The sequence below is a fragment of the Macrobrachium nipponense genome, chromosome 21, assembly GCF_015104395.2.
Source record: "Macrobrachium nipponense isolate FS-2020 chromosome 21, ASM1510439v2, whole genome shotgun sequence".
Taxonomy (NCBI): Eukaryota; Metazoa; Arthropoda; class Malacostraca; order Decapoda; family Palaemonidae; genus Macrobrachium; species Macrobrachium nipponense.
The window spans coordinates 59,709,199-59,731,439 of record NC_087212.1 but is presented as its reverse complement, the minus strand read 5'-3'; the positions used below and the strand labels follow the sequence as shown (position 1 = coordinate 59,731,439).

Genomic DNA, 22,241 nt, shown 5'->3' with positions numbered 1-22,241 from the left:
AGGTCTTGCCCACCTAGGGAACTCAGCCCCCCGGGGTGGGATGTGACTCTCGTCCTTAGGAGTTTGACTCGAAGACCCTTCGAGCCACTCCGAGAGTCGTCAGACAGGGATCTGACCCTCAAGACCCTCTTCTTGCTGGGCCTGGCATCGGCGAAGAGAGTAGGGGAACTTCATGGTCTTTCCTTCGACGTTAAACATTCCAGGAGATGAGATCTGTGACGCTCGATTTCGTCCCAAACTTCGTAGCTAAGACTTAGAATCCGTCGATCCCTGACGACAGGTTTGAGTCTTTCACAATCCCCTCCCTATTGGATTTCACCGACAACGATACGGATGAGATGCTGCTTTGTCCTGTGAGGGCGCTACAGCGCTATCTGAAGAGAACTCGGCACCTCAGGCCTGAGTGTTGACGCCTCTTCGTTAGCACCGGGGTGACCAAGAAAGAAGTATCCAGGAACACACTTTCTTTCTGGCTACGTGAGGTAATCAGGAGGGCATATGAAGCTGATGTTAGTGACGACATCCGTACCCTTCGTCCGAGACCCCAGGAAGTCAGAGGCATTGGTCGTTCCCTTGCGTTCCGCAAGAACTTCTCCATGGCGCAGGTCCTGAAGGCAGGAGTCTGGGCCAACCAGACCACCTTCACCTCCTTCTACCTTCGGGATATTGCCCACAGATCCTTGAATACTTTTTCCTTGGGACCCGTGGTGGCTGCTCAACATGTCGTGAAGCTTACCCAGCACCCGAGCAGGCAGAACAGCATTGAATCCTGGTGTAACTGTAAGAATGGATGAGTGAATGAGAGTGTGACTGGCTTTTCTTACCCATCTTTTTCTCCCCCTCTACCTGTGGGCAGAGGGTTACCGTCGTCACTCCGCTGGAAAAGGACAAGATGCAGTTAAGCTACTCAACCGAGCCCCATCCTATCCCTTTCATTAGGGACATGAGTGAATATCCACCACTTCCCCCAGCAAGGGGGTGGGGGGGGGGGAGTGGAAGCCAACAAGAGACAAACCCATAACTTTATGTTGCCTCTTGCAACAGGAACAAGTTCTTGCTTGCTAGTTTTAAGAGGTACGCTTGCCTCCCTCTTATTACTTAGGTCCAGAGGTCTGACCATTGATCCTGCGGTGCATAACCCGATCAATTGGGCAAAGGCTAGGATCCCTCCCTCTGCTCTTACGACCAGGGAGGGAATCCAAGGTTGGGCGAACACCAGTCTGTTCTTAAGACTCAGATTCCTCCCACCAAGAAGTGAGTCTTCCTATTGTAAAAGGACCGATGGTTTGTATTACGTATTGGAACAAATGGGAATTTGTTGAAAATTGCATTTTTGTACATTCAACTTCCCTGTCAGATATATACTTAGCTATAGACTCCGTCGTCCCGACAGAAATTCGAATTTCTTGGCACACTACAGGTAGGTCAGGTGATCTACCGCCCTGCCACTGGGTGGCAGGAATAGGAACCATTCCTGTTTACTAATCAGATTTTCTCTGTCGCGGTACTGTCAACATCGTTGTTGGTACCTCCTAACTTTTTTATTTTTCATCGCCATCGATCTTCTGGGTTGTATTTTTTGGTGACGTATTGGATATTTGGTTTGGCATACGCTTTTGTTAACTGTTTGTTGGATTTAGCTTCGAAGAAGTGATTAGAATTTGGGTGAGACTACCAAATGCTTAGGTAGACCCTCACAACTTTTGCAAGTAAGGGAAATATTAATATTTATTCACTAATACGTGTAAGAAGTGTGTTAAAACTTGATTGAGGAAAATAAACACTCTAACTTCCTACTTAAGGAAGTCAGAAAAGCATATGACTAGAAACGCTGCCTTTAGAAGCTTTTATAAGTCTCGTGCTAACGAGCAGTTAGAGTATTAGCAGTACTAGTAGTTGTTGCATCTTCATCACTTTCTTACTTCACAGAAACTACAAATTCATCATTGCAAATTTGAAGATAAATGGATGGAGCTCAAAATGCGAGCTCTTAAAGGTAAGAAGTGAATATAGTGTTCCCAGTGCAGTGGAGGGTGCGTCTGATTGGCTCTGTCTCGCTCCCAGGCCCAGAGGAGAAGGAATGTCGAAAGCCTTACGGAGGTTACGGAGAATCCCCACCGATCAGGCGTCCCCTCGGCAGGATCTGTAGCATCCCAGACTGCCAAGGATCGCCATTGCAAAGGCATCCTTAAAAAGTGCGTCTCTTTGTCTGATTCTTCATCTTACAGCCAAGATGACAGAGAATGGACATGTTTGGAGTTCGGACGATCTATCGCGTTCTCTGGAAAGAAGTTGGAAAACTCCCACTTTGAAAGGAAGAGAGCCCTGAGCGCCAGCCAGGCGAGAAGCGCCAGACTGCCAAGGATCGCCATTGGAAAGGCATCCTCATAAAGTGCGTCTCTTCGTCCGATTCTTCATCTTACAAGACAAAGAAGTGGACATGTTTGGAGTTCGAACGATCTTTCGCGTACTCTGGAAGAAGTTGGAAAGCCCGCTCTGAAATGAAGAGAGATAAGAGAAGCAAGAAGCGCCAGCCAGGCGCGAGCCGCGTTCCAGCAACCAGGCGCCAGGCGCTAGGATCTCCCGCATCGCTTTATGAGGGAGAGGTCAGCCGCGAGGCTCCTCTTATTAGTTTGTTCGCAGGATCAGCCTTCTCATGGCAAAGGCACAAGATGTTGCACAGGCGGCTGTCGCCTTTGTCAGGATAATTCTAGTACGGAGAGAAGCTCTTCTCCAATATACAGAGGACTGCTGTAACAGGCAATTCCTCTCAGCGTGGGCTCTCTCCTTCAGTTCATACTCTTCCCTCATTATGTCGAGGCAAGAACTCCAAGAGATTTCTGACTAAGAATCTCTTCTCTTCTGCGTTCGAGACAGCGCTGCAGAAGGGGAACTTTAAGGTTCTCCCTACCATAAGCCCTATCTCAGAACAGGAATCCTGCCCCTTCCTCGATTTTGGTGGTTATCAGAAAAACTATATGCTCGATTTCCTAGATTACTTACTCTCATATAAGTGCGTTTTTCCCTCGTTAGTGACATATTACACGTTTTGTCAAGCAAGTGTGTAACACATCATTGACAAAAATATTTACTCTTTGTCTCGAAAAGGGGTTTGTTCTCATTGACAAAGATCTTAATAACATTTTATTGTGTAAGCATAAGAAACTCGCAAGCAAATATATTTAAGCGAAACAGGATTCGCTAAATACAGAAGCTGAGTTGATGTTGTCGTAATAATACCTTTAAGCGTTGTCCCTACACCGGAAACTCCTGGAATGTTGCAAGGAGTACCGATTAATTGCAATTAGAGTAATGGTCTTTTCGGTTGCCACCCGTAGAGGAATCTTCGGTACGCTTATATGATTTGAACCATACAGTAGAAAAAATAACGCAAAGGTAAAATACGTAGAGTATTGTAGTCATTGGAACAGCTAATTCTCTACTACATTCTTTCCTCGATGAGGAAGAGAGAGAAGGGATATCGACTGTCTTCATTCCCTTCGACAAGGAAGAGAATTAGTATTAGCCGAAGGAAATCCTCAAGTGAGAACTGAGGACTGAAGAGGGAAGTTCTAGCTTCCTATGCTATTGGATATAAGACTTCATGGACTTAGTCTCCAAGTTTTTTTGTCCTGGAAAAGCCTCTAACCAATGAAGGAGAGCTCTTCCAAATCCTCGCATCAGGTTTTCGGCTCGATAATATTAATAAACCTATTCCTTCATTGAATGGAGTAACTGGCAACTCAGGAAGAATACTGCGAGACGGCGAACATAGATTGCTGTCACTGTAGACCAACGCAGTACCATCTAGTTCTCTGTCATGAGCAGTTGGTTACATCTCTCTCTCCTACGGGATTGACTGGCTAACCGTATCTCTCCTCTACAATCACAGACTTTAGCCTCGGATTAAGGGGAATTTGTAGGCAAACATGAATAAACATTGTCTGAGTTTTGCTAAGAAGCTTTCAACAGAAAGATCTCTTACACCTTTTCAATGCTGTTTACCGCAATGTAACAGAATTATGGACTATTCTAACGCGGAATAGCACTATATTATATAATGCTCTCATGCTTATGAAAGCATAGCCTTATTAGAGAACGGAGCATGCTCAGTGAGACAATGGATGAGTCTGCTGGGAACCATTTCTTTGTGGCAGAAGTTTGTTTCCCTGAATGGACTACAATGCAGACCTATATAATTTTTTCCTACCAAGAAACGGAAATAATATATGAGAGGGTGCCGGATAACATGACAGAGGTACAGATGTCCTGGCACATAGTCTAAAGAATTGCAAGTAATTTAGATGACTACAATTCCTCGATACAGCGAGTTGTAACCGAAGGGTTCAGTAGCCTTTCTGATAGCAGGCTCGGTAGCGTCACGGTCCGTTCCTGATTTCGTTCCCCGTCTAACTGGACGGGGGTTCGATCCCAGGGAGGGACGAAATGATTTTTAAATCAATTAGGCCAATTCCACAGCTCTCTCATATCTCAAGGAGCATCGAGAATCTCTCTCTTCGCCCCTGTTTGCGTTAACAAGAGAGAACCTGTTTGGAGCACAGGCACGGAACGTAACGATCCTCAAGAGGTTCGCTGCACGATGTTGCACGTCCGTGAGAATCGTCTCGATCGACGATAATAACTATTGACGTCTGACTAATCTTCGTTGGAAAGAGAGTTGTGGAAACCTGGGAGACGTCTTTTTCATAGATCTCTTAGCAATGTTGAAGACGAAGAGGCTTCTTCTAGACTGCTTCCTTATTCTCGATCCAAGAGCGGTAGCAATATACGCCATCCTTTAGTTTGGAAGGGGAATAAATATTAGTCTTTTTTCCCCTATACAAATTCTTAACAGATGTATTAAGATAATTACTGGTGTCAGAGGGAGAGAGGATGATGCTTCTCGCCCCATTTTGGCCTTCGAGAGGCTAGATTCACAGAGGTCACGTCCTTCCTACAGCACTTTCCAAAGGCCTTCCCAAGAGAGTCGGTCTACTCTATCAGCCTCACTTAGAAAGGGACCTCAAAACCTCTCCACTCTGAGTCTGTCTGCGTGCAGACTGACGAGAAGTTGACATGAATGAGAGGATTTTTCAAGGTGAATGGCAAGTGTCATGGCCAAGACAAAGAAGTGCTGCAGATCTTGCTGGGTTGAATGAAGAGACTGTCCTCTTCCAATACCTCTGTGACCTACATGGTTGTTTTTTTCCCTTTCTGAGAGAAGAATCACCTTTGGATATATCTGCTATCAAAGAATACAGTAGAAGGCTATACTCTGTCTTTACAAAGGGACTTAGAGATAGCAGAGGACTAAGATCTTCGGGATCTTATACGATACCTCGAGACAACCAAGAGTAGGACATCATGTACTTCGAGTTGGAATCTTTTCGTGGCCCGCAGATTCCTTGTTCCGACAAGTTGGAACTTCTTCATCAAGCTTCTTTTAGAAATTTTATGAGGAAATTCATTTTTTTCTCTTGGCCCTAGCAACTACCAAGAGGACAAGTGAATTTCATGTATTGGAGTCTCGCATCGGATTCAATGGAGACTCGGCTATTGGTTCTTGCCAGCACATTATTTCTGGCAAAGAACTAAAACCCTTCTAACCCTTGCTCAGAGCTTGGAAGTCAAGGGACTTTCCCATTTAAGAGGGGAAGAGGTAGAAGGGTCTCTTTGCCCAGTCAGGGCGCTTAAGTTTTATCTTCAGCAGAAGAAATGGCTTAAGGGTCTCCTGCAGAGTCTTTGGGGTGCGATGAGGGCCTGAAGCGCTTCCCAGAAGGTACTCAGAGGGATACGACAAGAGCCAAGAAAACTTTGGGTTCTCCCACTTTCGGCTTGAGTCATCTTCGACTTCCAGACCTCCTTCCCCTCCTTTGGGCAAGGAGAGGGAAGATTCTGCAACAAGAAACCTCCTTAACATGCAGGAATAGATCTCGTCGGCAACGGAAGTACTCACAAAGGATCCTCCTCGGAGGAAGACTCTTCTCTCTCGTCCTATTAAGATATCCTATTGTCTACTGGACGTAACTGGTTCCAAGCGCCTCCCCTCATCCTAGGCCAGAGGCTCCAGGTAGAAGAGAACCTTCCACCCTTCTCCAGTCTCCAGACAAACTATTGTCTGTTCGTTCAGGATCCTTGGACAACGAAGCGCCAGCCAGGCGCCAAGTGCCAAACAGGCGAAAAGTGCCAGAGGCAGACAGCTCGGACGAGCGCGTTTATTGTCCGATGCAGACAAGGCGCGGGCCTCCAACCTGGCGAAAATGCGCCAGAGGCGGACAGACCGGACAGGCGAGAGTGTCCGATGTGGACATCACCACCCAGCCTCGAAACTCCAGCCAGGCTCGAAGCTCCAGCAAGGGAGGAGGCGCCAGCCAGGAGTCCGGCTCCAGCCAGGTGCCAGCCAAGAGTGATGTGCCAGCCAGGCTCGAAGCTCCAGCCAGGGGGGAGGCGCCAGCCGGGCGCCAGGCGCCAAAAGCTCTAGCCAGGCTCCAGCCAGGCGCCAGCCAAGAGTGATGCGCCAGCCAGGCGCGAGGCGCCAGGCTTCATCCAGAAGAGATCCATATCAAAGAACGCCCTGGCCTTCTTTGAGACAAGTGTGATCTCCAAAGCACATGATAAGTGCCTTGATGATTCCTTCAAACAGCTGAGAATTAAAGCGCATGAAGTGCGAGCTTTTGCGAATTCTTGTTCTTTCCATAAGAATATGTCAGTAAAGGACATATTAGCTGTCACATACGGGAGATGCAACTCTGTGTTGACTTCCCATTACCCGAAGGGATAGGGAGCCGATACTGATTCTTAACTAGTGAGTTAAAATTTTATTTAACGTCGAGTTTTTAGGGTTGTTTGAAAGGAGTTTGGAGATAACTTTCCAATTTAAGTACTAACCTTCGTGTTAGGATCAGGTGATCGGGATCGGTATTGTGCTCCTTAAATTATGCCACTAGGCAAGGTGTGTTGTCATGTAAATGGGTAAGACCCCATTGACAAATGCCATCAGGCTCTGTCGAGTAAGTGGATAAGACCCCATCGACAGACCCACAAGAACTCTTAGCTATAGGTCACATCCTCGCTGAGGCTCTTGAGGCGAAGCAGACTCCTAAGCAGTAGCTATGAAGTCTGCCGCCTAAACAGGTAGGAACCAAGGTTTTTTTATATATTACCTACGACGTATGTTGTTTACCTGTCTATTCAGTAAATAGCTGTCTCTTACCCACCACCAATGGTGTGAATCAGCTAAGTATATATCTGACAGGGAAGTTGAATGTACAAAAATGATATTGTTATGATACAATAAAGTTTTGTACATACGTACTTACCTGGCAGATATATACGATTAATGGCCCACCCAGCCTCCCCGCAGGAGACAGGTGGAAGAGAAAATCTGATTAGTAAACAGGAATGGTTCCTATTCCTGCCACCCAGCGGCAGGGCGGTAGATCACCTGACCTACCTGTAGTGTGTGCCGCGAAATTCGAATTTCTGTCGGGACGACGGAGTCTATAGCTAAGTATATATCTGCCAGGTAAGTATGTATAAAAGTTTATTGTATCATAACATATAGTCCCACCTCATGCCACCCCTCACTATTGTAAAAGGACCTCAAGTTTTTATAGTTAGGAAAAATGCAATTTTTGACAAATTGCCATTTTTGGAATTATGTTAGTGTTTTTGGATGATAGAGCATATTGTACAATACATTCTAAAATATTCTCTTATTTTCGAGTCTGCATTTTATTGAAATTATAAAACTTAATTACAGCATGGAAAGTATGAAAACAAGAATGACAGAGTAACAATACATTTATCTATAAAAAAAATATACTGTAAAAAAAACAAAATTTTGTTCAATATACCAGTTTTATAGTCCAAGTCCAACCCTGGTATATATAATTAGACTATATTTCCAAATTATTTATGTCTTTTATTTCTGCAATGGTCTCATGAATGAAGATAAGAATATTACATAAAAATTCCCCCCCGCCCTTGTTATGGGATGGGTGGGTTTTGTTCCATGAGCATGCTGTAAGTTGGAAAATGCTGTAACCCGGAACATCATAATAAAAATTAATAAAAATGAAAGTGAGACTGTAAGCTTGTGGAATGAAACATGATTTTAAGCTTTGCCCTGGTAATAAACCAGTTTTCTCCCCTCCTGGTGGCTACAGTCACCCAAAACCAGTTTTCTCACCTCATTATAGTGCCCACAGCTATGCTGCTCAGAATCCTAGTTAAATCGCATATGGTGGTGCAGAATCTGGAACATCAGCTGTAACTTGGGGATTGCCTTACGTGGAATCCATTCATCCCTAATTTAATCAGCTCACAGTTTGATCTACTTTTAATTTGAGAATGAAAGACATGGCAAGTGGGAGGACAGTATCTTGACTGCTTGTGAGAGTCTATTTCTTTTCAGTGTATTAAGTTTGTATTAGAAATTTAATTTTGTTATTTCTGTATTAAGTAGCATTAGCATATTGTAATTGGATTTAGTTGGATTGTCCAATTTTCCAGTGTAATTGCAAGCTATATTTGTATTCATGTTCTGTATAGTCATAGTATGTAATTTGATATTTTACTTTTTTCAGCGTGGATCATTCTTATCCAGAGATAAGAATACTCTCGCTCGTATTGCAGAATTCACAAAAGGGAAAGTCAACGGTGTTGGTACAGCTAAGCAGTCAGGGAACTTTGTGTTCCAACACTTGTCAGCTGAAGAAATAAAGGAAAAGGAAGGCAAAGTCAAAACAATGAATAGGTCTCAGAGCTTACCAGCCTCGAAACGAACTAAACATGATCGCAGTTTCTTTAGCATGGATCCCTCTAGTCAATCTTCCAGTATATTCAGTCATCTGTTGTAGTTCATATTCGACTATTTTGTTTAGTATAATTCTGTACTGTGCCTAAAATGTAGAATAAGCATTTGTGAGTAATTTAATTACTTTTGGGAAAATTTGAGTTTTTCCTGATATTGTTTTATCAACTCGAAGTATTTTCTGTACATTGGTTACTAGAGTGAACCTGCACTTATATTTTTAATGTACTAATTTCAGTTCTCCTTAGTCGTTCATGCTAAAATTAAAATTGAAATATTTTTGGTAGGTGGTATTTGCATATTTGTCAATATTACAGTATACAGGTTGCATTACAGAGTTCTTAGTGTTTTTGTACATAATGAAATGTAGATATATTTTATTTTTACCTCTAGAAAGTATTGTTGAATCTTGTACTTTGAGGCTTTAAATAGGGTGTGCTTTTGCAAAATTTCAGCATCGACTTCCTAGAAGCTGAGGATTTCAGTGTACAGTGCAATTAAGTAATTAAGTTATAATACTTTCTGCTTTTCAGCTTATAGCAGTTTATGATTTTCCCCCCAGAAGGCATTCTTATTCAATTTTTGTGACCAATGTTTGATTATTTATTTTTTTTTTTTCTAATAGCTCAAAATATACACCAGTCTTCTGGGCTAAGTTGTTATAGTATTCTTTATATTTTTATTCATTTTCTTTTCTTTTTTAATACATATAAGCCAAATTTTAAATGCAATTTCGTCTGTAGTGAACGTACATATGCACAATTCAGTTGCAAGCGCCTCAGTGGCGTGGTCGGTGTGATGTTTTTGTGCCACCTCAGGGGCCCGCAAGTTTGATTCTTGGGCATTCCATTGAGGTGTGAGAGATGTGTATTTCTGGTGATAGAAGTTTACTTTCAACGTGGTTTGGAAGTCACGTAAAGCCGTTGGTCCCGTTGCTAAATAACCACGGGTTCCATGCAACTGTAAAAACACCATACAAACAACAACAAACATTAATTCAGTTCCATGCCATCTGTGAACTTGGGTTTTGTCTTGCCTACATATGAAATAAGCATTTTGGATATTTTTATGGCACTCAGAGATGAAATATTCTCATTTACTGTTGCATGTAATGAAAATGGTACAGTAAATCAAGACAAGCAAAAAAAATTTTTAACGTACTTATATATATATGCACACATTTGAAGTCATCTTGAACTTCTTTGATTTTTAGTTTTGTATTTTTATATTTAATGGTACAGTAATTCATATTTCATTAAAGGATATGTACAATACTGAGAGAGAGAACTGAGGTAGTTTACATTGGTAAACAAACAAAGCTATGGGAAATACCGTGTGTGTACTGTAATTTTGAGGGATTTTATTTGCATTTAACATAAAGTATGTTGGTTTACCTTTGTACGTATCCCCATTTTACATTTATGTTCAGAAATAATGATGATAATTCCATTAATGCATTTATTTATTTTACCAACTGAAAAAATTATTTTCCTAATTCTTTTGGTAGTAGGCTGAATCAGCTGATTCTGAGAAATCACTTCATTGCCACGGGCAGGACAATATTTTTTTTTATACATATTTACTTTCAAGACAGACAGTTGGGCAGAATGACATTGGTTGCAACGACTGATTTTCAGCTCACTGGATGAAGTTGTACTCTTGGAAATCAGAAGAATGTGATTTGGGATGGTGTTAAAATTGTGGAACCCTGGTTTCACATAAAGCAGATGTTATAACCTCCACTTTATAAATAACAAAGTTAGTCCATTTTGTGTTTGCATTTTAAAAAAGCAGTTTTTGTAGTGGCTGAGAAATATGTCATTAAGTTTATTAATTGTTCTGTTTTTACTTCGTAGTGCAGTGTATTTGCTTGTCATATGTTAAGTTGCAGTCATTTAATTGTTCGTTTACAGTATAGGCATAAATGTGATTCTTCATTGCAAAATTGTCTACACTTCATTTTAAGATAGTGATGTAATTATCTGCTTGTGGTTTATATTTTGAGTTGCACAGAATCTGCTTATGTTTTGGTCACTTTTATATAGTCACATAGCCTGATTCTGACTAATGCACAGGGTAAAAAAATAATTATGGTAAGAAGTTGGGCACTGCTTTTTGGAATAGCAAACATGAAAATAAGGAATACTATAAGCACTATACAGGTAGACACTTCATGTACCTCACAGTAATGTTTTTGATTATGATGTACAATCATTTCATTTTTGCTTATGCCTTAATGCCCGGTAAGAAAAGCTGGTGGTGGAACCGGCTCTATAAGCAAGTCCTTCTTACCACTTGTTTATATCACACCTGACAAACTCTTTCTTACAAGTTCTGTATGCTGTAAGATTCCTCCTGGGCAATCTTCCTGAGGAGGATGTGCCACTAGAACCTCAAAAGTTCAAGCAAAAATGCAGTGAATTCCTACCTTAAAGCAATTCTCCTTGTATTTTAATAATCTATATACATTCTTCTCTCTGTGTTTATCACCATTTTTGTTACATCTTTCAAATAAATAACATATTCATTGGAAGCTTGAACTTCAAGTCAGTGGCCCCTTTGGCCTTGTTCCAAATGAATAGTGTCCACCTGAATATTTAATAATGAGAATAGTAGATCTGAAGAAGCATTTCAGTTGTGAGGTTGAATTGACCTATATCAAAAGCAATTTCCCTCAGATATCAGGCTAAGCCTTCTACCATGCCAACCACATATGGTCAGATGAAATGGAAGTCAAGCTAGAAGTGCATGGCATCCTGCTTTTAGTCACTACTCTGTTGTTTCCCTTCTCCATATCATGTGACTGGCTTCTGGGTTTTGTTCTTACACCCACTCTCGTCGTCCTCTGTATCAGTAACACATACACCATCCTGTTTACCTCACTTTCTGATGATGATTTAGTCCTGCTTGTTTTGTCCGAGATGACTTCACAACCTTCTTGCAGTTTGCACTCTGCTTGATTGAGTTTTCTTCATTTGCTGCTTTAGTCTTTAGAACATAACTAAGTGGAGATCCCAGTCTGCACTTTCAAAAGATGAGAGTCTTCAAGATACATTTTTTCTACTCTTTACCTCATCTCATCCATTTCCTGATTCGTTGATTAATGCATTCATGTATTGATTCTATTAAAAGCCATGTAATGTATCCTTTTTCATAGATCTGTATTTTGGAGGTTCAGAACATTGGTGACATATGTCCAAGATCAAATGCTTCACTGATATTGCCATGTTTGAGGCTGTGTTGAACTCTGTTCAGTTGACATTGCGACCAGAACCATGCAATTCTTGTGGGAGTTAGCCCAGATTCCTTTAAAGAAGTCCTCTCATCTTGAAACAAGTATTGCGCAAGCAACCAACACTCCAACAAGAAAGAGGAAAAAAAGGAAGATGATACAACAGAGAAAGATTTCGTCCTACATTGCCTGGTGGCTAGGAAGGTTACCTTGTTGCCCCCATATCTTCATCTAGACCCCAACAAGGATTTTCACCAAAATTGAAGGAGAACCTTACTCTCCACTATATCTTCATCTAGACCACAAGGGTTTTCACCAAAATTGAAGGAGAACCTTACTCTCCACTATATCTTCATCTAGACCACAACAAGGGTTTTGACCAAAATTGAAAGAGGACGTGACTGCAGGACTTGTTTCCCTTGATATATAGTTGGAGATGCACTGAGAAGAATGCCCTTTCATTGCATGCCTTCTATCAGCATACAATTGATGGTTCTACATAGTTCCCACCAGGGCAGGGAGGTATTCAGTTTTATACACAGTAGTAGCAAACATGAAAATCAAGTATGGGTTGCAGAGGTTCTGAAGCCAAACTTTTGTTCTTAGAAATATACATGCAATTAGTATCCTCCCCCTAATTGAGCTTATGTTCTGGGAATATATTTACCATCATCAGATCTGTAGTTGTGTGATTATCATTCCTGCAGTTTATTGAAGAGGGCCATCAGTAGATAAAATTAGGGACCTCCCACTGGCAGGTAGAGAGGACCCATCAATAACCATAACCTTTCATTGATGAAATAACCACTTGGTTTCTGCTCTTTACTGTGTTTAGGCATAAGTGAAAATGAAAAGACTTTTTCCTTGAAATAATAAGATTAATTTACAACGTAAATTTTCATTTTTAGAAGTTATGTAAACCTGCAATTTGTAAATGTCTATTAAATTGTAATGGTAAAATTGGTGTAGATATGTGATGTCTGAACATTTATGTGTATTTATTGTGAATTAGATTTTAAAAATGTATTTATTGTAAATTAGATTTTAAAAATGCTATTATGGCTGAGTGGTGCTCCTTAGTCTGGATTACAGTAATGATAATGTCTGTATTGTAGATGAGAAAATTTGCTGTATTATTTTGTTGACTTTTGATGTAAATGACGTCACATTCGAAACCTAAAAGAAGTGTAAGGCAAGATAAGAAAAGTGTCAGTACAAAAAAAAAAATTTTGAACAACTCCACAAGTTTTAGATGTAAATGGTTTGAATTAAAAAAAAATAATTTGTCAGTGATATTGAACTGGAGGTTGTACAAAAAAAAAAAACTGGACCTTCTCTTGAGATTTCAGAATTTTGAGCCATCAATGTGTACAGTACAGTTTAGGAGCTCTATGGAATTGCTGTTGGCTTTTAGATATCTAGAAGGTATTTAAGTGATGGGTTATACTATAGGGTTTTTGTTGCTTAAATGACTTTATTACTGATCAGCAAAACTTAACTGACTTCATTACTGATCAGCAAGTTAGACCCCCAAAATGTCTGATAGGTTGAGGTGCTCCTTATGTGACAAAAGATATTTGATTATTATTGTATATTATGATTTTCTCTCTCTCTCTCTCTCTCTCTCTCTCTCTCCTCTCTCTCTCTCTCTCTTGTCTCTCTCTCTCTCTCTCTCTCCTCTCTCTTCGTCACATGACCAAACTATATCTTAGAAATTTTTAATTATTTTTTTTTCCCAAATCCCATCCTCTGCTATTTCCTCATCGGGATAAAATTTGCCGAAGGCAGTCCAACCACAAACCTTGATATTTGTCAAATATTAAAAGTTTTTCTTTAATTTTTCTTTATGAATAATGTCTCCTGTTTACAGTAACACAGGTCTTATGTAGGAATGGTAAATTTAGACACTTGTGGCCAGTATTCCACGTTGCTGTTGTCACGATATAGTAAAAGCTGTTCTACTTCTTCCAGGGTCTGCCCCTCCACTAAATATAATCTTTCCCCTCTCCATGTCTTTTAGCTCTTGTGCATACTGTTTTAAAGAAATTCCCTTATGCCATTTGAGCTTTGTGATGCCATTTGCAACAGCATCCACTTGGTCACTTCCCAGCCCACACCTTTGCCTTTGATCACTTCCCATAATCATAACCCTAATTTCTTTTGCTTTGATTTTCAGTTCTGTTCTCTGCTCCAGTCTCTTGTCCTTTGAAAGTTTTTCCAAGACCTTCCCTGAACCTAGTGTTAATACCTAGTCTTCAGCACACAAGCTTCTAGGGCCCTCACTATTTTCTATTTCTTAGAAACTACTAGTGTAGTTTTGATAGATGTTGATGGGGTCAGAATTAATTCTTGATAGATGCCAGTTTTCTCAGATTCTCAAGATGTATGTACTTCTCTCTTCCCCTCAGGGCTTGTATTATATTAATGCCTGCATAATGTTGGTCATATAGATCAATAGTCAGTTGAATACCTTCTGGGGATACAAAGATATGGTAGAGTTATTTAATCCCCCCCTCCCCCGACTCCCCCAAGGAGTTGGCTGTTAATAAAGGTTGTCTCTGGCTGGTTTTCCTAGAACAAAGCCAAACTAGTAGTTGCCAATTTAAGAGATTTTTTCAACCTTCTTCCTTGTCCTCCATACTTTCATACCATGCTCCTTCAGTCTTATCTTGTATGTTGATTTAATCTAATTCTACGGCTTTTTGTTTGCTGTATATATATGTATATACTATATCCTTTGATGGACATCTTGATAGTAAATCATTTTCAAGTTTTCATTTCAAAAAAGCAGAATAAAAAATGGATCAGTTACATGATATTTGAGTTTTCTTTTTTTTCTCTTGTGGCTCATAGGTTGCAAATGAAGTTGGTCTTTTCTTTGATTTTGAAGGAGTATCTTAGAGAAACCAACGCTTATGCACTGTCTTAAACCTTAAGGAATAAACCTCCCACCCATTAACAAGACAAACAGGCCGAATGTTGCGCAAGCGCCTCGGCGGCATGGTTGGTATGGCATTAGCGGCCCACCTCAGTGGTCCTTTGCTGAATAACCACTGGTTCCATGCCACATAAAAGCACCATACAACAACAACAACAAATGTTGCGCAGTTACATCTGATGACTATCCTGGGAGAACTTCCCCCGAATATAGGTATGCAATTTACCCCTCAGTGTGTTGGCTTGTCAAGTCATAGAGATCTAGACAGCACTGAGGACAAGGTTTAACAAGATCCTTTCAAGTCTGTAAAAACCAGCTGCTCAAAATGTACAGATGATGAGAGATGTGCCTATCCTCATCTTTGCTTTAAGAGTAATCCAATCCATATTCAACCATATATTTTTGTTGCTAATGAAGGATTAGTCCTGACAGTGGGCATTAAGAAAATGGTGAAAAAGCCTTGCAAGCAATTACTTTGGGTCATGTTTAGTTAAATCTAAATAACTTCTCCCTACAGCCCCAGACCAAACGAAAAGGAGAAAAACCAAATGGTAAGGATAACTAAAATGTATTCAAGGAAAATTACTAGTATTATACTTCCCTTTTATTATAAGAAAGTGTTTAAAACATTACAACTGAAAATGCTTATTTGGAATTCTAAGCCACTGGATAACTTAAATCTTGAAGCATAAACAGGTAATTCCCATAATTTTTTATCACCCTAGCCATAAAAATTATGACAAATTCTAGTGTACAAAATTCTGAACCCCTACATCACTTACAATAAAATAATTATTTTACTTCCATAAGCATGTTAAAAATACAATACGTACTAATTTGGTTTATTACTTAGTTACTAAAAATAATTCACTCAAGGGTAATTGTCTAAGGAAATGTTTTAGCTCAGAACAATTCCCTTCCATTTTGTTACTGTTCAAGTTGGAAACTTGTCCTATGCAATACTGGCGCTTAAAAAGACGAAAATTCTTTCTAAACAAGAATTGAAAAAAAATAAATTTTTTCTAACATAAGGACTGAAAAATCTTCACTAAAACTGCAATGCATAATATTTTTAATGATTGTTTTAAAGTGTGCTCCCTATTTATTACTTTAACTTCCCTTACGACAGTAGGGATTAATTAGAGCTGAGTAAGGAACACTTGGAAATTTGTATGTGATCTAAGAATTTAACAATTTGAAATTAACTTTGAGATGATTTAGTTGTATGTAGTTTTCATACAAATGCTAAAAGAAATTTGGGAAATAGTTTAAAAAAATCAAGATAAACAGGGTCAAACATTGTTTTTGTACTGTACATGTACATCAAGCTTCACTAACATCAAGTAAACTTTAATGCATGCCACGCAACCTTACAAGATATTTGTTTTATGAGAAGGTCATTTAGAAAACCTGCACACTTCATAAAAGGCAGCTTATTTATAAGGCAACTGGCATTTCATTAAAAAGTTTAATCAGACTACAAAGGGAAAATTCTTTCAGCAGAGGTAGCTCTAAAACACTTGAATCTTCATAGTGTTTTGAATTATAGTGGATAGAATGGACATCATCTATCTAATTGGCTTAAAAAACTTATAGGGCTTACTTAAGTTTCCAAGGATTTTCATGTGTACCTCAAGGAAATGTGAAGTACCAGCAACAATATTACAAGAAACTCAAATTCAAGTTATGTATATAATTAAACTGTCAATGGGATTTATGAGTGCGCCAAATGAAAGAAAATGTCCTGTCCCAAGCAAAGAAATTCACTAAAGTATCACTAAAATTATTGTTCAGTTTCTCCCACTTAATATACTGTTCAGAAACATGTTCTTGCAAACTCTGCAGTCTATGGTAATTATGCAAGCAATCTTCAAGAAAATTATGTGAGTACTACAATATTTAAATAAAATTTACTCAGTTTCTGTGGGCTGGCTAAAATATACAGTAATCACATATGCAAAAACTCATTTTCAAGTTAAAAGCTGTGAAACATCATCCTGTAATACTGTATTGGAAAATTAGCAGGGTACGCGGACACTATACAAATGCTTTGTGAACATTTGCAAAGGAATACATAACTTTGTGTCACATTTGAAAATGTCTTCCAAAAGTACAAAAGTACCAAGAATAAGCATACATGATAGCATTATATCTTGTGCATTAACTGTACATTTATATACTGTATCAACAGTTTAATTTTAAAAAGTGCAATTATTAAAGCATTAATCCCAAAATACATACTATACTGAATGTACTAGCAAATTGAAAATCCAACTGTAACTAAGATATGGAACAATAACCTACTTATATTTGTCAGTGTCTAGGATATGTCTCACAAAAAGTTATGAAAAAATTAACCATTATTTCAAACCGTATTAAAAGTAAATAAATTTTCTAAGTATATAGTAGTACCACTAGTGTTCCAATCATTCTAGTTTTTATGGATACAGGACACTGACAAAGTGCTGCACTCTACAGTAAGGTACCAAGAGCACCGAACTTTAACTTTCCATTTAAAATCATCTAAAATACTATGTCTAAAAATGTAAATGATAAAATGCTTTTATTTACAAAAAATGAATATGAATTGCATTGCATTTTAAGAGGAATGTCCAAATGTCTATTTTTTTTTTTTTTTTTTTTTCAGTTTTTCAATATTTCAAAACTGGATTTTATACTGGACATCTACAAATATTTAACCTTTGCATCAGACTTCTAAGCCTAAAATTAATGATACATGAATGCGATGGACTAAATTTTAGAGATGATTACCAAAAAAGTTTACTTACAAGAATATAATCCCATTAAACACTGCGCCATCGCTCGGTAACCTACAGTATCTAATCCTATGATATGGCATTTTAATACTGTATTAACACAAAGTTCTTAATGTATGACATTTTGAATGGTCATACTTTGGATTAATTCATCAAATTTCAAACAAATGAATTTTCAAACGGTCATGCATTCTTCTGCCAAGGGAAAGATTTTCATTTATCAAATGCCCCACCATTTGATGGCTTAGTACTGCCTCTGCTTTCTTACGCTCTTATTACCATTGACACCTCGCTAAAGCTATCATAATAACAATTAGACTTTATGAGAAGCCGAATTATTACTTTGTTTTCACAGCTCTGCTTTTTTGTTAATGTAAGATTCAAATCTTGTAGCTGTTTATAAAAGTGAGCCATACAGCTATACTATTACTACATTATTGTCTTTTTATCTTTAAAATTCTAGAAAGTATGAATTACATAAAGTCTTCAAACATTCACCACAGGCTAAATCCTGCTTATACTATATATGTTCATTTAATACACGAGTCACCCATTGCAATATGAAAGATAATAGAGTGGCAATCCTCCTTTGCAATGCCATACAGTAGTACTCTTGTCCTATGGGCAAATTAGCAATTTCCTTCAAAAAGGCAACCTTTCTAAAAAAAAAGTTAGCAATGGCACCAAGCTAAACCACTACATATTTATACATTATATAGATTAATACAATAGATCACAGAATTGTAGTGTACATCACAGTAAAGATCTGGCATTGAGGATATCACTTGCTGTAACTTGGAAACACTTACTTTAAAACCTTTATATTCCAATAATACTACAAAAATCTTGAAAGGCATGACATAATGATGGCAATGTTATCTGTTGTGTCTAGAATCAGGCTAATGTGAACAAATGCCTGTTTAAAAAACCTAAGAATAAGTTTTATAAACTTTATCAGGCTAAGTTTCTGCATTTTAAATAGTACAGTTCAAAGTAATTCCATATTAGGTAACGTCTACAACAGACTGCAAAAAACTCTGTAATATGTATACTGTCCATTTTTACTATTCTGAATGGCAGCTCCTATAATCTTATGGTACCATATCACTGCTTACCCACTAATACATAAAAAAAGGCTAACATTTATAAGAACTGCACAAGACACAAGAAATACAAAAATACTGATGTTGAAGTAAACTCTTACAGAATTGCAACGCTGCACTGTAATACAAAAATCCAACTCTTACATTTAGATGGAGAAACTATTTCACAGCTAGTGCAAAATGATAGTGTAGTACCAACAGGCTTTATCAACTGACAAAGTATTTCCCTGAAAGAATTAAGAAGCACTGTATATATCAAAATAAAGACTATTTTCTGCAGTTTTTATGTCTCGGTTGTGATTACATCCAGCTTTCTTTTACTGAAAGTATCTGCTCTTAGACTGGCTTTTCCCTCCAAGTAATGGTCTAGTCTCACGGCTGCATACTCCTGGAAAAATCAAAGATTAAAAATTAAAAAGGAATACATAATCTAACTAAAGTATCGGAAAACGAGCATGTATATGAATATTTCTGATTATGTACTGTATTCTATGCTTTATATTACATTCAATTAATCACTCCTATTAAAAAAACTTCAAAATATGTCCTGGTAAGCCTTACCATGTAACCAAAAGGTATAGTTGAGACTTGTCCTTGGACAATGGACCACAAAGACCAAAACAGATGAGCTGCAAGTGTAAAAACTTGAACTTCTGAAAGTATTTTATCTTCAGCAGGGTGGCTAGGAGGGGAGTAACTGACACTTGGTTGTGTTATTGTGTTGTTGTTACAGTTAACAGGCACGCTACCAAGAACATTCCCCCTGCAAAAGGTAGCACAGTGCTATCAAATTAGTTATGGAATTATATCTTTACTACTACATAAACCTATTTTGTGAATAGTACAGTACTCTTACTGTATATGTACTGATAACTAAGTTCCACAGACTGGCACTTTAAGCACTACTGTTTGTTTGCCTTATATGCGAGAGTAAAAATCTATGATTTCATGCAAAATAAAAAAAATATAAGACTAGAAAACTGCACAACCAGTTTCAAAACAACACTATTTATAAACAGAGTACTTCAAATTTAAAAGTAAAGAAAGAACTCTTAAGCAGTATCCATAAGACATCAGGTGTAGTATCTATCTAATTCAACGAATCTCTCGCATTAAATAAAGCATGCATCAGATGTGTGATACGCTTCTAACCATTAGCTTTCAAGTTTTAAAACATAAATATCATCAAATACAATATAAAAATATGTCAACAGAAAAAATATGAAAGTGTTTCAAAGTTAGCAGGTTGAACCGTCGACTTGAGAGGAAAATATCAAACCTATTCACAAACCAAATAGATAACTTTCACTTTTGACTGATCATAACTTGTAGATGTGGTCTGACACCATTTGACCTACAGTTTTTCCCTTAGAATGCCTCACTTTTTGCTATAGCTCAATACAAATGTACTTAATTTCATATTTATTTTTTAAATACCTTCCCATTATATAGCTTTTATTTCCATGCCAGCAGGAGTTTGACAGATTGCAAAAGAAAAACAAGCACTGTTTTCTATGAATATCTACTTCTGTCCACTTTGAATGCTGGGATATAGAGAGGGCAAATTATGTAATAGAGAGGTAAATATTTCAAAAAATAAATACAAATAAAGTATTTAATTTTTTAAAATGAATCTTACCTCCCCATTATATAGCTATACAGGTGGTCCCCGGTTATCGGCAGGGGTTCCGTTCCTAGCCGGGTGCCATAAAGCAAAAATCGCCATTAGGCGAAGAGCATGAAAGTCTAAGAGAGTAAAACGAACTTATGGCGCTGATAAGCAGTTATCGGCACCATACGAGTGCCATAAATGTCTCAGCGCCATAAGAGTGCTCCATAAGTATGTTTTACTCCCTTAGACTTACATGCTTTGCTTAATGATTATTTTTGCTTTATGACGGCTCCAATAACTGCTATGACATGCCATAATGGGCTTATGGCACACCATAGCAGACAGATGTCTTATGCCGCGCCATAGCGGACAGGTAGCGTATGGCGTTAATTAACTTCTTACACAAAGCAATTAACCTCTTCAAAAAGGAAATTGTGACCACTTCTTCATTTGGCTCAACACCAGACACCTGACTCATCAATAATTGCAGTGTTAGGTAAGCAAGCAATAGGCACATGAGAGTGGCAACTAAAGCACCTAAAGACTGAAGGAGAAAACCTGAATAGTACAAAGCACAGAAGTGTGGGATTGTGGTGAAATACATAAAATTGTGCTAGGTGTAGGTAATTGGTGCTTTACAACTGCGAGGTGCACAATCGCAATGGCCAACAAAAGCCGCAATACATGGGTAAGTACAAGCAAGTCTAGGCTTCTCACTAAAAACTAACTAATACTTGATACTAATCTTCAACTGTGAAAGATCCTTAACAATGGAGGATTCAAGCAAAACTCCTTGATGAGGCAGCTTTAGCTAACTGCTTACTACCCGTGGAAGCAGCAAAACCTGCTTAAATATTACAAGAAAAAAAAAAAAAAAAAACAACAACGAGATGAAGCATCACTCCTATCAGCCAATCCTATATGGTAAACTTAAAGAGGGAAAAATGGGTGACTCCTCTTATTCTCTCCGGAATAGAATAGAATACAATATATTTCAGCCAAAGGCCAACAGCTGGGAACTGTTAGGACTTTCAGCAGTTAAGTGGAAACTGACTTTAAAAAGGTTTGAAAGGTGCACTATGAATAAATTGTTAGGAAAGGATGGAAAGAAAGATGGAAGGAAGAGAATATGAAGAGAGCTACAGTAAAAGAAATGAAAAGGGTTGCAGCTTGAGGCCACATGGATGCTGCAAAGGACCTTAAGTAATGCCCACAGTGCACTGCATGAGGTGCACTGATGGCAATAACCCCTTAAAGGATATTCTCTCCTGAGCAATCCTATTCAAGAATGAATTCTGGCACCAGAACTGGCACCACTATCACTGGAACTGATGCTACTGATGCCAGACTAGATAGAGGAAGGAGACAACTAGCACAGATCTGCACTGCTTTCTGAAGTGTCCTGGTTCCCTGTTGCCCAAGGCCCTGAGAGGGCAAGAGAGGATGTGCCAAGGACATGCTAAGCCAAATGTGGGGGCACTGATTGTAATTTTTAGATGAATTTTTTTTTTTGCAAATATTAGGCGAATATCCGTACTATACGATGCGCTAATAAAAATTAGTTCAAAATTATAAACCAAAAAATAGAGCTATGCCAAAAACACAAAATCAAAAAGCAAAAAATTTATAAAGAATTTTTTTCGGACATGAAATATGACAGAGTTCAAATTTTTGATGGGGAATAATTAATGAGAATCCAAAGTTATGAAAAAAAAAGTGACCAGCAGATTCTACATACATATATTATTACCAGCCGAAAAAGCA

General features: G+C 38.5%; 2 protein-coding genes across 3 annotated transcripts in view; one reads left to right on the top strand and one right to left on the bottom strand.

The window, feature by feature from the left end:
• LOC135197488 (claspin-like) overlaps window positions 1-13,679 on the top strand; it is a 269,392-nt gene extending 255,713 nt beyond the window's left edge. The window contains 1 exon segment of the mRNA XM_064224552.1: window positions 8,589-13,679. Within this exon segment, the coding sequence (XP_064080622.1) occupies window positions 8,589-8,861 (273 nt within the window). The 3' untranslated portion in view covers window positions 8,862-13,679.
• Window positions 13,680-15,574: 1,895 nt separating this feature from the next.
• Window positions 15,575-22,241, bottom strand: part of LOC135198061 (choline/ethanolamine kinase-like) — an 85,203-nt gene continuing 78,536 nt past the window's right edge. For both annotated transcript variants that reach the window (XM_064225457.1, XM_064225458.1), the window contains exons 8-9: window positions 19,427-19,628; window positions 15,575-19,253 (exon numbers count right to left, since the gene is read on the bottom strand). In XM_064225457.1, coding sequence (XP_064081527.1) covers window positions 19,149-19,253; window positions 19,427-19,628 — 307 coding nt within the window. In that variant the 3' untranslated portion in view covers window positions 15,575-19,148. The remainder of the gene's footprint in view (window positions 19,254-19,426; window positions 19,629-22,241) is intronic.